The sequence below is a fragment of the Dendrobates tinctorius genome, unplaced genomic scaffold, assembly GCF_039654945.1.
Source record: "Dendrobates tinctorius isolate UK_male_01 unplaced genomic scaffold, ASM3965494v1 ptg000015l, whole genome shotgun sequence".
Taxonomy (NCBI): Eukaryota; Metazoa; Chordata; class Amphibia; order Anura; family Dendrobatidae; genus Dendrobates; species Dendrobates tinctorius.
The window spans coordinates 4,045,491-4,063,120 of NW_027361683.1; the positions used below are offsets into that span (position 1 = coordinate 4,045,491).

Below are 17,630 nucleotides of genomic sequence, written 5' to 3' on the forward strand. Positions count from 1 at the left end.
CAGTAATGGTATCAAATAAGGATTTTTATTACCATAAACAACAACATTACACCATTTCATCTTGCCAGTGCACCCGTCCTACATCAGAAATAAAGTAGGCCGCAAATTTGTCCCTCATTTGGCCAACTTCAACGGATGACCTGAGAGTGTGCTGAGTGAATTCAGGCAATGGGTTCGGAGCATCATCGTCCAGTTCAAAGGTCGGGTGCTCTTTAGCCATCACAAAGTTATGTAGAACCACACAGGCCTTCACCACCTCATCGACTGTTTCAAGTTTAAGATTAATGGCCGTGCCCAGAATTCGCCATCTGGAAACAAGAATCCCAAAAGCACACTCGACAGTTCTTCTGGCCCTGGTCAGCCTGTAATTAAAAATTTTTTTGGTGTGGTCCAAGTCCCGGCTGGAGTAGGGTTTCAGTAAGTTTCCGCACATTTGAAAAGCCTCATCGCCAACCATTACAAAGGGCAGTGGCGGAGCTTCGGTGTGAGGAAGAGGCCGTGGCATAGGGAAATTAAATTGGTTGCCATACAACCTCCGGCCCATGTCTGAGTTTTTAAAAGCCTGCGAGTCATTACCACGGCCAAATGCTCCAATGTCCACTGCTACAAACATACATCCGGCATCCGCAATTGCAATGAGTACTATTGAAAAGTACTTTTTGTAATTATAGTACTCAGATCCCGTTCTTTGGGGTTTGATGATCCGTATGTGTTTCCCATCAACAGCTCCCAAACAGTTGGGAAAATTGCATACTGTCCAGAATTTGTCAGCAATTTCCATCCACTTTTCAGCGGTGGGCAGGGGCATAAATTCTGGGCAAAGAACATTCCAGAGAGCCCGGCAGGTGTCAGCAACAATTCCAGACAAGGTAGAGATTCCAATACGGTACTGGAAGTGTAGTGAGGATAGGGTTTCTCCAGTCGCCAGGAATCTGTGAACAGACAAAGAAGTAAAATTAATATTTATGTATATTATTTTTAAAAACTATAAAAAAAATATTAGTACATTCACGAAAACTAATTACCCAAGGTTTTGAATACTAAATTTACAAAAAAAAACATCAGACCACACCCCTTTGTTTTTAAAACATACCGTAATGTCACCAGTAGCCGTTCCTCAGGAGGAATCGCACGACGGAGCTGTGTGTCCTGTCTCCGGATGGATTGTTGGACACGAGCAAGCAAATCCATGAAACTTTCGTGGGACATCCGGATATAATCTGTAAATTTCTCCGGGTTTGACTGGAGCTCGCTGTAGAGGGTATGGTATGCCCCACGGCTCTCCCGGAGTTCAACAATCGGATGTATCCACATACGCCGCCGTCTTCGCTGCCTCTCTCTCTTCCTTTGTTCATGGCAAGCAACTGCATACGCCTGAGCCATCGCGATGTCCAAATCCAAGTTGAAGTGAAAACTCTTCCAGCGCAGATCCATGGTCACGAGAAGAATCAAGCAAATGTGAAGAATACTGTAGACAGGGTGTATATATATTAACATACCACACCCACAATGAAGTCCCATTGGTCTTGTGTGTTGTTGAATGGTTGTTTTTTCTTTTTTGTGGGGTTTTTCCAAAATCTGTAAAAAAACGCAAACGCACAAAAAACGCATACAAACGCGCAAAAACGCTGCGTTTTTTTCCTGCATGCGCATTAAAATGCTGGAAAAAAACGCAGCGTTTGTATGCATTTGTATGCGTTTTTTTAATGCGTTTTTTTGCGGGAAAAACGCGCTGCAAAAAAAAGCAAGTGTGAAACTAGCCTTAGAAAGAAATTTTCACTCTTATGCCACCTACAAGTAAATGTAGCCACCCTATGATGTTTGGTCAATGTCTGACCCCTTAAAAATACTTGAGCCATGAATAAAGATATCATCCAAACAAGAGATATCCATATTGTAGATCACTTTTTTGTAGAGTTGAGCGAAACGGGACGGTCAAATTCAAAAAACCCCGACTTTAACTAAAGTCGGGTTTCGCCGATCGAAACCCGACCATAGCGTGAGGTCGGCCATTAGGTCGCCGATCAAAGCGCCATAGTCACGTTTCAAATAATGCTTCCGGCCCATTTTCTCAGCCAATGAAGGTGAACACACACTGTGGGCAATGCGATGACATGGGTAGCGGCCACCACCATCTTAGAGAAGGGCATTGAAGTGATTGGCTGGCTTTGTGTGGTGTCAAGGTGGGTATAAAAGGCTGTGACCGCCAACCGCCATCTTACTTCGGCCAATCTTAGAATAGGGAGAGGTGCTGCTGCTGATGATTCTGAATAGGGAGAGCGTTAAGCAGGGAAGAAGAAAAAAAATAGCTTCTGCTGATAGCACTTTTCACTGTACAGTTAGTGTGCAGTGAAAGGGGAGGATTTTTGCTTTTGTGCAGCAGCGCTGGTGGTGATTAGGCTGCCTTGTAAGGCTACCTGCTAGCTGCATTGCTGTATGCACAATGCTGTTCAAACTGCTTTTTTCAAAGCACTCCAACTTTTATTATTTTGTTCTGGTGAGTTACCGAGCGATCATTTTTTCACACACTGTATAGCGGTGTACGCTCCTCACACACTACCGTGTACTGGCTGGTATCACTGACAAATAGAAGATATCTGGGTGTGACTCTGGAAAAACAAGCCGAGGAGATTTTCCAGTTTTCCAGACCTACACATTATAGAGCTGTCCACTTTTCAAACAGTTTCGTATATCTGCTGTTTGATGACGGTCAAAACTTGACAGAGACAGCGTGTGTCAGTCCGTATACAAATAGACGGAGATTGAACATTTTCAATACAGACACAGTATAGCAGTGTACGCTCCTCATGCACTACCATGTACCACCTTGTATCACGGACAAATAGAAGCTATCTGGGTGTGACTCTGGAAAAACAAGCCAAGGAGATTTTCCAATTTTCCAGACCTACACCTTAGAGAGTTGTCCGCTTTTCAAACAGTTTCGTATATCTGCTGTTTGATCATGGTCAAAACTAGACAGAGACAGCGTGTGTCAGTCCGTATACAAATAGACGGAGATTGAAAATTTTCCATACAGACACAGTATAGCGGTGTACGCTCCTCATACACTACCGTGTACTGCCTTGTTTCACGGACAAATAGAAGCTATCTGTGTGTGACTCTGGAAAAACAAGCCGAGGAGATTTTCCATTTTTCCAGACCGACACCTTAGAGAGCTGTCCGCATTTCAAACAGTTTCGTATATCTGCTGTTTGATCATGGTCAAAATTAGACAGAGACAGCATGTGTCAGTCCATATACAAATTGACGGAGATTGACAATTTTCCATACAGACACCGTATAGTGGTGTACACTCCTCACACACTACCATGTGCTGACAGGTAGCACGGACAAATAGAAACTATCTGGGTGTGACTCTGGAAAAACAAGCCGAGGAGATTTTCCATTTTTCCAGACCTACACCTTAGAAAGTTGTCCGCTTTTCAAACAGTTTCGTATATCTGCTGTTTGAACATGGTCAAAACTAGACAGAGACAGCGTGTGTCAGTCCGTATACAAATAGATGAAGATTGACAATTCTCCATACAGACACCGTAAAGCGGCGTACGCTCCTCACACACTACCATGTACCGGCTGGTAGCACGGACAAATAGAAGCTATCTGGGTGTGACTCTGGAAAAGCAAGTCGATGAGATTTTCCATTTTTCCAGACCTACACCTTGGAGAGCTGTCCTCTTTTCAAACAGTTTCGTATATCTGCTGTTTGAACATGGTCAAAACTAGACAGAGAGAGAATGTGTCAGTCCGTATACAAATAGATGGAGATTGACAATTTTCCATACAGACACCATATAGCGGTGTACGCTTCTCACACACTACCGTATACTGCCTTGTATCACGGACAAATAGAAGCTATCTATGTGTGACTCTGGAAAAACAAGTCGAGGAGATTTTCCATTTTTCCAGACCTACACCTTAGAGAGCTGTCCTCTTTTCAAACAATTTCGTATATCTGATCACGGTCAAAACTAGACAGAGACAGCATGTGTCAGTCCGTATACAAATAGAAGGAGATTGACAATTTTCCATACAGACACCGTATAGAGCTGTCCAATTCTCAAACAGCATTGCATATCTGCCGTTCGCATTACAGTCACATCTATACAGAGTCAGCGTGTGTGTGTGACACTCCGCAAATACATATACGGAGATTGTTGGTTACACAAAAAATTCATACAGCTGTACACTTCTGATACAGTTCTGTATATCTGCTTGTTGGATTACGGTCAAATACAACTGGGAGAGTGTCGGTGACTAACAAAATATATACGTAGCTTCAATTTTTTTAATACACCTTACACAGATGGATGCTCCTCATACAGTACCATCTCTCTGCTGGCATTTTTGGTACATTTTCCCAAACATGAGGAAGTATGGTGGAAGAGTCCACGGACGTGGGCAGGAGGCCGCAGCTGGTACTGATGGTGGTGGTGCAACGGCTGGTTCTGGCAAAAGCACAATATCAGCTAAGGCAGGAGGTGTTGAGCCTGCGTCATCATCTGGCCCAAGAAGGCCTGTAAGGTTCCCTTTTCTTGGAGTAGGAAAACTGCTTTTAAAGATGGAGCATCAGAAACAGTTTTGGCGTACATTGCCAAAACAGCCACCAGCTCTATTGACTCCTCTTCTGAACGTTTGAAACCTGCAAGCATGGATTCGTCAGTGCAGGGTTCTGGTCAGGAAAAACACCTTTCCTTGTGTCCTTCACCCCCACCAAAAGTTAAGGATGCGGCAGCCTACACTTCAGATTACTCTATGGAGCTCTTTTCACATACCATGCCTGGGTTATCCAGTCAAATCCTGAATTCCCCAGTCCAAGATGAATTTGACATGAAGTGCACTGATGCACAGCCACTGCTAGATGATTCTGCTGGTACATTGACCCAGAGCACTACATTGCCCTCGCAGTCTACTGAGCCAGAATCTGACCCTGATGAAACTCAGGTGCCCCTTCCCGCATACCTTACCACCTTACACAGTGACACAGAGGAAGGTAAAAAGAAAGGTGCAGATGACTTTGAAGAGGTGGTGATGGATGACCCAGTTCTTGACACGGATTGGCATCCAATGGGGGAGGAGAGTGGCGCTGGCAAAAATTCAGACAAGGAGAAGGATCCACAGCAGGCGTTGACATCATAGCAGCGGTTATCTGGCAGGCCCATAGCTGTCCAGAAACATGGAACAAAAACTAAAAGAGTTGCAGGACAGCTTGGCCAGACGGTCAACTTAGCACAGCGTGCAAGGCCAGAAAATGTATACTATAGTAGGAAGAGTGCAGTGTGGCACTTCTTTCTCCAACATCCTACTGATGAGGCAAAGGTTACGTATAAGAAGTGCGGAAGGACCTTTAGCCGAGGTAAACAACTCAGAAATTTGTAAAACCAGTTGCATGCTTAGACGTTTAATCAACATGCACGGACGGACTGCAAAACCTCAGGTCCCACCCGTGCACCTGCTCCTACTGAAGGTAGCCAGCAATGCTCCATCGCTTCCCCCACTGTAAGACCACCACCACCATTAAGCACACCAGCAGCACTAATTGAGGAGGTGTCGTCGCAAGGCCAAAGCACTCAGGGAATCACAATGGTTTTGCAACACAACACTGAATCTAGGCCATCACCACCAATACCATCACCAACCCCCTCTCACTCCGTCCGGTCCATCGCTACTTCCCCCATATGCAGCTCTCCTGTCCAGCTCACCCTACCAGACACTCTAAGTAGGACAAGAAAGTACTCATTCTCTCATCCGCGAACACTGTGTTTGAACGCCTACATTGCCAAACTAATCTCATTAAAGATGATGCCTTACCGTTTGGTTGAAAGCGAAGCTTTCCGTGAGCTCATGGCCTACGCTGTCCCACGCTATGACCTAAACAGTCGGTACTTCTTTTCTCGAAAAAGCCATCCCTGCCCTCCACCAGCATGTGAAATACCGCATTGTTCCTGCACTAAAACAGTCAGTGAGTGGAAAGGTGCACCTCACAACAGATGCATGGACCAGTAGGCATGGCCAGGGCCGTTACATGTCCATCACTTCGCACTGGGTTAATGTGGTGGATGCAGGCTCCACAGGGAACAGCGGCGGTGGAACAGTGCTGCCTAGCCCATGGTATAGGAAACAGTTGGCTGCAGGCTTTCGACCCTCCTCCTCCATAAACGAAAGCTCGTCCACAGAGCGCAGTCGCATTGGGAACTCCATGCGCAGCTGGCAGTGTTGCACAAGGTGTCCCACTATCGAACAGCTAGTGGTAAGCGTCAGCAGGCTGTGTTACAGATGATGTCTTTGGGCTACAATAGACACACCGCAGAGATACTGGCTGACTACTTGCAGCGACAAACTGAGTCATGGCTGGGCAGTCTACATTTTGAGCAAGGCAAGGTAGTCAGTGATAACGGCTGTAATTTTGTGGCAGCCATAGCCCGTGAAAAGTCACACACATACCATGCCTGGCTCACACTTTGAACCTGGTGGTGCAGTGCTTCCTTAATAATTATTCGGAGTTAACAACCCTGCTCCATAAGGTGCGAAGACTGTGCTCGCACATCCGTCGCTCGGCCATACACTCCAGTCGAGAAGCTGCAGCGATTACTCCACCTCCCCAAGCACCGCCTAATCATAGATGTTGCAACAAGGTGGAACTCCACTCTGCACATGAGAGGCTGTGAAAACAGAGGCAGGCTGTAATGCATTTGGGGGAGGATACATGGGCAGGCAGTTTGAGGGAAGACATGGAATTGTCAGGTGTGCAGTGGTCAAAGCTGAAAGACCTCTGTAAAGTCCTTCAGTGTTTTGAGGAATGCACACGGCTGGTAAACGCAGACGACACCATCATAAGCATGAGCATCCAACTTATGCATCTGCTCATGCAAAGTTTGATGCACATTAAGGATCTGGCGTCTGCAGCAGTGGAGGAGGAACAGGAGGAGGAGGGAAGCCTTGCTGACAGTCAGCCATTGTCTGGTCAGGGAACTGTCCTGGACGAGGTGGAGGAAGAGGAGGAGGAGGAGGATGAGGGGGATGATTATTTTGGGCAGGAGGATGCTTCTCAGGGGGCAAGATAAAATGTTGGCGTTCCAAGGTCAACTACAGTGTTTGTGCGTGACTGTAGGTATGTGGATTTGCCAGAAAGTGCTCCTCCACCCAGCAGTGGCAGTGCATTACTGACACCTGGAACATTGGCCCACATGTGCGATTATGCCTTGCGGATCCTAAAAATGCACCCCCGCATTGCAAAAATGATGAAGGATGACAACTGGCTGGCCAGCATCCTCGATCCACACTACAAAGGCAAATTACACAACATCATGCCACAGGAGAACCTAGAGATAATATTGGCTAACAAACTAGCAACTCTGGTAAACCGTTTGTTTGAGGCTTTCCCACACAGCAGCGGTGCTGGTTCTCCCACGAGCCATAGTGGCACAATAGAAGAGGTGTTCGTGGTGCACACAGCCGAAGTGGCGTTGGAGACAGGGGTTTAATGACCATGTTGTGGAAGGATTTCTCAAGTACCGCTCACACGACTACTAATACTGCATTACTGCATCGACTAAAAGTGACAGGAGACAGCAGTTGTCAACTATGGTAACAAACTACTTCTCCTCCCATATTGATGTTCTCCCTCAGAGGTCATTCACCTTTGACTATTGGGCCTCTAAACTGGACACCTGGCCTGAAATGGCTCACTATGCCTTACAGGAGCTGGGTTGCCCTGCTGCTAGTGTGTTATCTGAAAGAGTCTTCAGTGCTGCTGGATCAATCCTGACAGAAAAAAGGACTCGTCTGTCGACCCAAAATGTTGATGATCTAGCCTTCATTAAAGTGAACCATGCATGGTTTTCAAAGGATTTTTTCCCACCTTCCCCTGAAGACACATATGTTGCCAGAAAACTGCCTTGCTTTTGTCATCCTCTTCCTTGGACTTGCCCTATTCCGCCATTTGCAGCAGCTGAATGTCCAGCCTACACATCAACATATGCCATTTTTTAAACCTCCCTAACTGGGCTGCCCCCCCAAGAGCTGGGGTCAACACCTGGCGCACCCGGGCAAGTGCTGTTGCTCTGAACAGGTGAATGGGCCCACTGATGGCCGACAGCACTGGCACAGGGCCCCTCTTAGTACAATACAGTGTCTCTGATGGTGGGAGGGTCCACTCACTGTCAGACACACCGGCGTACTATGAGGGGCCCTGTGCCAGTACTGTCGACCACAATTGTGCCCCACCTGCTTGGTCATGGCCACAGCACTTGCAAGTTGCAATACTTACCTCTCCCTGCTCCACCGCTGTGTAGTCTGGGCAGTGAAATCCTTCACAGGGACTTCCACTAGAAATTTGGTGTATTGATCGATGATGGTTAAGATGTAGGTATGGCCTGTCCTGCTGGCCTCTACCTTCAGATGATCAATGGCTACCATTTGTAATGGACGTCAACTTGCAAGCGTATGCAGTGGTGCTTTATGATCACCTTTCACAGGTGTGATAGTCACAGACGTTGTCATGATCCAGGTTGGATCTGACAGAGTAAATGTACAAAGTAACCTTTTTTCTCTTCCATTGGCTGTGTGCCAAGGGTGGTTTTGCCCCCGGTGGACATTAGGGTCATTGCACTCTGGTGATTTCAGTTCTAGTTTTCCCCCCGGTGGCCATTAGGGTCATTGCACTTTGGTTGCTTTAGTTTGTGCACGTAATCATGTAACAGGTGTGATAGCTCTATAAGAGAGTATCAGGTGTGTTGATCACTGTTGGTGATAGAGTATTCATTTGCAAGCAAGCATGGGTGAAGGAGGGAGCTAAAGGAGAGTCACGGGCAGCTCAGTGAGATTCCTGGAGTGTCAGCTATGGTGTCTGCAAGGAGTGCTGGCTTGGCGTGGTGGATTCGCAGTTATGGTGTCAGCAAGGAGTTCATGCATGGATTGGTGGAGTGGCAGCTGCGGTGTAGAACTGCACTCAAAATGCTGGACTTGGTTGCTGAGAGCTGGACTCAAGTACGCTGGACTTTTTGGCAGAAAAGCTGGACTCATATGGTGTCTGCAAGGAGTGCTGGCATGGTGTGGTGGAGTCGCAGCTATGGTGTCAGCAAGGAGTTTGTGCATGGACTGGTGGAGTGGCAGCTGCGGTGTAGAGCTGCACTCAAAATGCTGGACTTGGTTGCTGAGAGCTGGACTCAAGCATGCTGGACTTTTTGGCAGAAAAGCTGGACTCATTTGCGGGACTCTGGTTCTGGACAGCTGAACGCAGGTGTGGATTCTATTTGCTCCAAGGCTGCACTATGATGCTGAGAAGGTCCGTTTCTGGACAGCACACCCAGATGTCGGACATGCAGGAGGAAAAGATGCACGCAGGTGGTGGGCTCTGTTGCTGGAAGCGTAAGCAACAGAGCAGAGCTAAGTGGTGTTCCCCTGTTATGTCATTTTTCCTTATGTGTGTGTTAGTGCAGTGGTGGGTTTAGTTTCCGCACCGACCAATTCCCTAGTGAGCGTTTAGGTGCTGGGCGAGCTAGGGTTTAAAGGTATCCTGAGTGGTGCCCGATGCAGATCTGGCCTAGGCAACGTTAGGAGTGTAGAGACACTGACTCAGGGGCGTGCAGGAGGTCTCCACTTCCCCATTCCCTATCGCAGGGCCACCATTGTTAATGTTATCCAGGTTTTCCCCTATTCCCTTTGTCTTATTCTATTAGTTACTGGCCTGCAGGCCGCGTCACATAGGGCAATTACACGTGCCGTGTCCTGTTGTATTAGTTACTGGCCTGCTGGCCATGTCACTCAGGACGGGGCACGTGACATTATCACCAACCTTACTTTTTTTTTCTGGTTAGCCTCAGGCCATGTTCAGACCTGTGAGTATTGGCTGCTGGGCCTCACTGAGGAGAGTGAGGAGCTGCATGGTGTGAAGCAGTTCAGCAACAATTATCAGGGTCTGGGGTCTCCCGTTTGGCTCAACCAGGAAATCAAATAGCGGGTGGCAATGAAGCCCCTAGAGTTGCTGCTGTGAGCAGGACTTGCTTTTACTGGCGGTCGTACCCAGACAGGTGGGTGGAGTTGGTCCCCATGGTGCTGTCTGGGGTTCCCCGAGGTGAAGGGGTGCGTCCCTGTAGTTAGCAGACTGCTGTGATATCCACGGGGTTTACGCCAAATCTTCCTCACCACCGAAGTAGCCGCCCCTCCTGGTCGTTTGGAGGAAGGCGACCAGGGAGTGTATTTTTCCTCCATTTCCCAGTCCCCTCCCTCACCGGTGTGAGCAGCAGGTGTGCTGCGGGGGAGAAGGGACAAATTTCAGCCCCCGCCATTAGCCAACCCTGGGAGGCGCAGACCTCATGGTGTAAAGGGTTGGGGGGTGGTGTACCCCTTGGTGGAGTGCGGGGTGTGAGTGTGGTGACACAGGAGGACGCCTCTGTTGTCGATCCTGGAATGAGTCCACCGAAATATGACAAACGTGTGTGTGGCAATAAACGCTCAGGTCCGGACCTGTGTGTGAACGAGCATGTATGGGTGTCCACCAAAAAACCATCTTGTGGAAGTGTGTTGCATAGTCTTACCAGCTCACACCGAACATACACATACTCATACATAACTCGTTCCCCAGGTCGACGCTTTGGAGATGAGTGGTGCCTCCAGAACATACTTTGCCAATACCAGCGGTGCGTTTGTCATAAACCTGATGTGCAGGTAATGGTTGGGGTGAACTCTGGATCTAGGGGTCTCCGCTGTAGGTGGTGCCCTGAAGAGGAGTGGTCTTGAGGGTCCAGAGGCCCCTCATTAAGGGGAGGGTACTGTCATGATCCAGGTTGGATCTGACAGAGTAAATGCACAAAGTAACCTTTTTTTTTCCCTTGGCTGTGTGCCAAGGGTGGTTTTGCCCCTGGTGGCCTTTAGGGTCATTGCACTGTGGTGATTTCAGTTGTAGTTTTCCTCCCGGTGGCCATTAGGGTCATTGCACTTTGGTTACTTTAGTTTGTGCACGTAATCTTGTAACAGGTGTGATAGCTCTATAAGAGAGTATCAGGTGTGTTGATCACTGTTGGTGATAGAGTATTCATTTGCAAAGCAAGCCTGGGTGAAGGAGGGAACTAAAGGAGAGTCACGGGCAGCTCAGTGAGATTCCTGGAGTGTCAGCTATGGTGTCTACAAGGAGTGCTGGCATGGCGTGGTGGAGTTGCAATTATGGTGTCAGCAAGGAGTTTGTGCATGGATTGGTGGAGTGGCAGCTGCGGTGTAGAGCTGCACTCAAAATACTGGACTTGGTTGCTGAGAGCTGGACTCAAGCATGCTGGACTTTTTGGCAGAAAAGCTGGACTCATTTGCGGGACTCTGGTTCTGGACAGCTGCACGCAGGTGTGGATTCAGTTTGCTCCAAGGCTGCACTATGATGCTGAGAAGGTCCATTTCTGGATAGCGCACAAAGATGTCGGATACAGTGGAGGAAAAGATGCACGCAGGTGGTGGGCTCTGTTGCTGGGAGCATAAGCAACAGAGCAAATCTAAGTGGTGTTCCCCTGTTATGTCATTTTTCCTTATGTGTGTTTAGTGCAGTGGTGGGATTAGTTTCCGCACCGACCAATTCTCTAGAGAGGGTTTAGGTGCAGGGCGAGCTAGGGTTTAAAGGTATCCTGAGCGGCGCCCGTTGCGGAACCAGCCTAGGGAACATTAGGAGTGTAGAGACACTGACTCAAGGGAGTGCAGGAGGTCTCCACTTCCCCTTTCCCTATCGCAGGGCTACCATTGTTAATGTTACCCAGGTTTTCCCCTATTCCCTATGTCTTACTGTATTAGTTACCGGCCTGCGGGCCGCATCACATAGGACAACTACACGTGCCGTGTCTTGTTGTATTAGTTACGGGCCTGCTGGCGGTGTCACTCAGGATGGGGCACATGACAGACATGTGACATTCCTGCCAGCATTTTTCAATGTCTCCTCTCATGCCAATCCAATAGAATCGCCTACGGCCTGTGGCTTCTGTCTTTTGCACTCCAAAATGACCAGACCCATCATGATAGGCAGTGAGGACCATGTCTACATCTCTCCCTGTGATCACAATTTGATGGAGACGAGTAACGGTGATGTGATCCACGCTACTGCGATAAAGCAATCCTTTCTTCACAAAGAACCATTTTCGCTGTCTCCACAGACACAGTAATTGAGGGTCTTCATCGCCTCTGCAAAATCTACCGGGAGGTTTTCCCGCGATGAGTAATTCCCAAATTTCTGCTAACACTCAACTTTCCGTCTGTACTTGTATCCATATAGTTTCCAGTAGCGGAGAGTCTGGACTGGCTTTCTGAGATTGAAATATAAACGAAGATTTAAAAGTACCACAACACTGCATACTGTTGTACGCTTCAAATACCTTTCCTTTTTCTACTTTTTAAATTCTGGTGTAATACATAGTGAGCCTGTGAGTGTCTGTGTCTGACTCTGGAAGTAAAGAGGGAAATTTACAATTACCCCTAGACTGGATACATCTGGTATGTGCTGATACAGTACCTTTGTTCAAAAATTTTTATTACGGTATCATCCATTGGGAGTGAGCATGTGTGGTTTACGCCTTCTATATATACGGTGAATCGGAGATACCAATTTTTACCCTATACTCGATACAGCTTGTATTTTGTTATACAGTACCTTTGTTTGACATTTAGTATTACGGTCATATCCATACTGAGTAAGCATCTTAGAGTGACTACGGGACTATGTATATGGAGATTTCAATTGTACCCTATAATATATATACTTGCTGTCTTGTTATCCAGTACCTTTATTATTACCACATTTTTATTATGGCCAAACCCAGACTGAGTGAGCGTCTGAGTGTGACTCTGGAAATATATACCGAGATTTTAAATTTGGCCAACACTGTATACAGCTGTACGCTTCAGATACAGTAACCTTTTTTGCTTTTTAGATTCTGGTGTAATCCATAATGAGCCTGTGAACATCTGTCTGTTACTCCAGAAATATATTCGGAGATTTAAGATTACCCCAACACTGTATACAGCTGTACGCTTGTGTTACATTACCCATTTACAGCTTTTCATATTCTTGTGTAATCCATACTGGGCCTGAGAGCGTTTGTGTCTGCCTCCTGAAATATATACGGAGATTCCTAATGTTTACACTATACTATATATACCTTGTATCTGGTGATACAGTACCCTTTTTCAACTTTTTATTTTATTGTGTACTCCATACTGAGCCTGTGAGCATCTGTGTATGACTCATGAAATGTGTACGGAGATTTACTGTTATCCCTAGACTGTATAGAGCTGTACGCTTCTGATACAGTACCATATATCTGCTGGTATTTTGGGTCCATTTTCCAAAACATGAGGAAGTATGGTGGAAGAGGATGCGGACGTGGGCGTGGGGGGCCACCTGGTACTGATGGTGGTGGTGGTGCATCTGCTGGTAGTGCCAAAAACACAATAGCAGCTAAGGCAGGAGGTGTTGAGCCTGCGTCATGGTGTAGCTCTGGAAGGCCTGTAAGGCTCCCTTTTCTGGGAGTAGGTAGACTGCTTTTAAAGCCGGAGCATCAGGAACTGTTTTTGGCTTACATTGCTGAAACAGCCTCCAGCTCTATCGCCTCTTCTTCTGAAGTTTAAAAAAATGCAAGCACTGAGTCGTCAGTGCTGGCTTCTGGTCAGGAGCAACCCCTTTCCTTGTGTCCTTCACCCACACCAAAAGTGAAGAATGTGGCAGCACACACTTCAGATTTTTCCATGGAGCTCTTTTCACACATCATGCCTGGGTTAATTAAAAATCGGGGCCATCATATACTGCAGCATTCCAAATGGGGGATATCAGACACTGGAGCAGCATTCATGGGGCTCATTATACACTGGAGCATTAGAAATGGAGTCCATTATATATGGAGCATCGTTTGGGCCCATCATACACTGGAGCATCATCCATGGGGCCTATCATATACTGGAGCATTCTAAATGGGGGACATCAGACACTGGAGCAGCATTTACAGGGCCCATTATACATTGGAGCATTAGAAATGGAGCCCTATATATATGGAGCATTATTTGGGCCCATAAGACACTGGAGAATTATCCATGGGGCCTATCATATACTGGAGCATACTACATGGGGCAGATCATACATTGGAGCAGCATCTATGGGGAACATTATACACTGGAGCATTAGAAATGGAGCCCATTATATATGGAGCGCTATTTGGGACCATCATACACTGGAGCATCATCCATGAGGCCCATCATATACTGGAGCATTCCAGATGGGGGATATCAGACACTGGAGCAGCATTTACACTGCCCATTATACACTGGAGCATTAGAAATGGAGCCCATTATATATGGAGCATTATTTGGGCCCATAAGACACTGGAGCATCATCCATGGGGCCTATCATATACTGGAGCATTCTAAATGGGGCAGATCATACACTGGAGCAGCATCTATGGGGCACATTATACACTGGAGAATTAGAAATGGAGCCCATTATATATGGAGCGTTATGTGGGCCCATCATACACTGGAGCATCATCCATGAGGCCCATCATATACTGGAGCATTCCAGATCGGGGACATCAGACACTGGAGCAGCATTTACAGGGCCCATTATACAATGGAGCATTAGAAATGGAGCCCATTATATGGAGCATTATTTGGGCCCATAAGACACTGGAGCATCATCCATGGGGCCCATCATATACTGGAGCATTCTAAATGAGGCAGATCAGACACTGGAGCAGCATGTATGACGCACATTATACCCTGGAGCAATACAAATGGAGCCCATTATATATGGAGCATTATTTCTGCCCATAACACACTGGAGCATCGTCCATGGGGACCATCATATACTGTAGCATTATGTGGGGCTCATCATATACTGTATGGAACATTATATGTGACCAATTATTCTGTATGAAGAAATATATGGGGCTCATTATTCTGTATGGCGCACTATGTGGTGGCCATAATACTGTATGGAGTAATATACTGTCCTTTTTTTGAGCTATTGTACAATTTAAAATAGATCAGTCATGTCATGTAAGCAGTGAAGTATTTGTCATTGTACTATACCTATATTTCTGTGCTGTATCGGAGCATCATGAGTTGTGGTTTGTGTTAAAAGGGTGCACTGACACTCTGGCCCAGGGCACACGAAAACCTGGAGCCAGCCCTCCCCCCCCACAACTTTAGCCAAATAACCCCCAGTTTTCATTGCGTAACTATTATTATGAAGTAAATTAAGGTTGACAAGCTTCAGTAATAAGAATTTATGCTTTTGGCTTTGAAATGGGCACTGTAGGTGTGCTTACTGTCCTCCACTCCCTGCCGACTTTGCTTCCCCATTGACTTGCACTGGGTTTCGTGTTTCAGTCTGCCTCCGAATTTTCCCTATATTCGGCCGATTTCGTTCGACCTGACTTTTGCGAGAGTCGGGCTTCATGAAACCCGACTCGACCCTAAAAAAGGCAAAGTCGCTCATCTCTACTTTTTTGGACATCTAGTCAACAGCAATATTGATAGATTGTACCGATTGTCTCAATCTATCCTCTACCAAAAGGCTGAGAGTCCTAAATACAAATGTATCAGACTTGACAAATCAGGTAAATAATTTATGTATGGTATGTATTATATGCAGTGTATTGTTTTATTACACTAATTTGTTATAGTAGCAGCAAAGTAGACAAGATATTTGCAAATCTCATCCACACTTTGTGTGTGATTTCATGATACAGATTTTCACCACGGATTTCATCCTTTACAAAGCAAAATCCGCTATAAATTATCATGTATCACATAGATTCTGATGTGGATTTGCTACAGATCTCTAAGTAAAATTTTGTGAATGCGAACAAAATTATTATTTTTTCATCCTAGCTATAATACATGCAGGCCAACTTATCCCTCATAATGCTTAGAATGCTAGAAGTAGCCACAAGAGACCTTAAAAATATACAAAGTCTTCTTTATTTACATTCTGGCGACAGAAAGGTTGACTCTACTCTTTTTAGCTAATACATCTAATTCTGCTATTCTTAGGGGAATATGGTGAAATATGCAAGGGTTGTTTGAAACTTCCAAGCAAAAGAGAACTTCCCGTAGCCATACAGACCCTTAGAGCTGGCTGTTCCGAAAAGCAGAAGCGATCATTTCTGGCAGAAGCGAGCATCATGGGACAGTTTGATCATCCGAACATCTTACGTCTTGAAGGAGTTATCACTAGAGGTAAGAAAGTGATATTATTTAGACAGGTCCTTATTGATCCTAGCGCAAGACAGATTCCAGTTAATTACAATCATTATTCTGTTTTCCATTACTATTTTACATTTTTCTGTACACCTTTTACTTTTGTTAATTTGTTCCGTTGACCTAACAATCGGTAAGTTTTCTTATTTCTACTTATATAAACTTATATATCTTATCACATTCATGTCAAATCATTTCTTTTACTTTCTCCATTTCCACCAAATATCTCTTTCTGATATCTCTTCTGAGTACTGTATATCATACTCTCATTTCTCAATATAACCTTTAGCTTTATTACATCCCACCCTTTTTATCTTTGTATTATTATCTTTATATATTTGACATTCATAAAATGCCTTTCTACTATAGGCAATACAATGATGACAGTTATGGAATATATGGGCAATGGTGTTCTGGATTCGTTTTTAAGGGTATGTATAAAAGCATTTATATTTTTTAAGAAAAAAGTAGTAATATATTTATTTTGTATTGTCCCTTTAAAAGGTACCAATTGTTTTACTACATAAGATATATTCCATATCTGATGATGTTATTTAGTTCAACAGACCAATGAATGGCATTTGATTATTACATGTAAACACAACAATGGCAGGCTGCATGTGTCTTGTGCTACTATAAGCAGTTTGCATGAACTAAATGTATTACTATGGCCTTTTGTGTCTGTGGACTTGTCTCACATCAAGGACATCTAGGACATCGTTGGTTGACAATTGCTATGGGAGCTGCCAGCAGTGGATCTTGATGATTTGTGTGCACAAATTAATTCAGTTTGGCATAACATTCCTCAGACAACCCTTATTGATAGCATGACATAGAAGTATTTGTACTTCTATGTGTGGCATTCATACTTAGTACTAAATAAATTAAGATGTTTTGAAAATGTAGTTTCTATTTTACTATCATTTACAAATAATTAGTATATCTATTGATCATGTGATTAACCTAATTCCACAAATTTTCTTTCTTGGTGTTGGAATTTCATTGTTAAAGGGCACATATTCCAATAATTTATTAATGTAATCAATTCAATAGAAATCATATCTAAAATAGTATTGACTGTTTTAAGGCACTTTTGCTTTAGGTCTATGGTTACGTTTCATGCCTTACTTAAGTTTATGCATTTGCAAATGTCCAAAGTCTGGGTCCAGAGTCTATGCTGAGCAGTCATCCCAGCGTCCGAGCCTGAGTGGGAGACCACTGTACCAGACAAGGCTTGGGATCTATCCCGTGCAGCGGGAGAATCCCGGTTCCTCACTTTACCCCTCCCTCTAACACCTCCTCCTCGGCGACATTTGCCATGCTTAGAAGCCACCATATGCTGGGAGGCATGGATGTGTTTTTGCTGATTGTCTAAAGTTCTAGATGGT

General features: G+C 45.4%; 1 protein-coding gene across 1 annotated transcript in view; it reads left to right on the forward strand.

Annotated features, from left to right (window-relative positions):
- EPHA10 (EPH receptor A10) overlaps positions 1-17,630 on the forward strand; it is a 1,119,172-nt gene that overhangs the window by 1,022,679 nt on the left and 78,863 nt on the right. The window contains exons 11-12 of the mRNA XM_073562411.1: positions 16,036-16,221; positions 16,612-16,673. Of these exons, the coding sequence (XP_073418512.1) occupies positions 16,036-16,221; positions 16,612-16,673 (248 nt within the window). The remainder of the gene's footprint in view (positions 1-16,035; positions 16,222-16,611; positions 16,674-17,630) is intronic.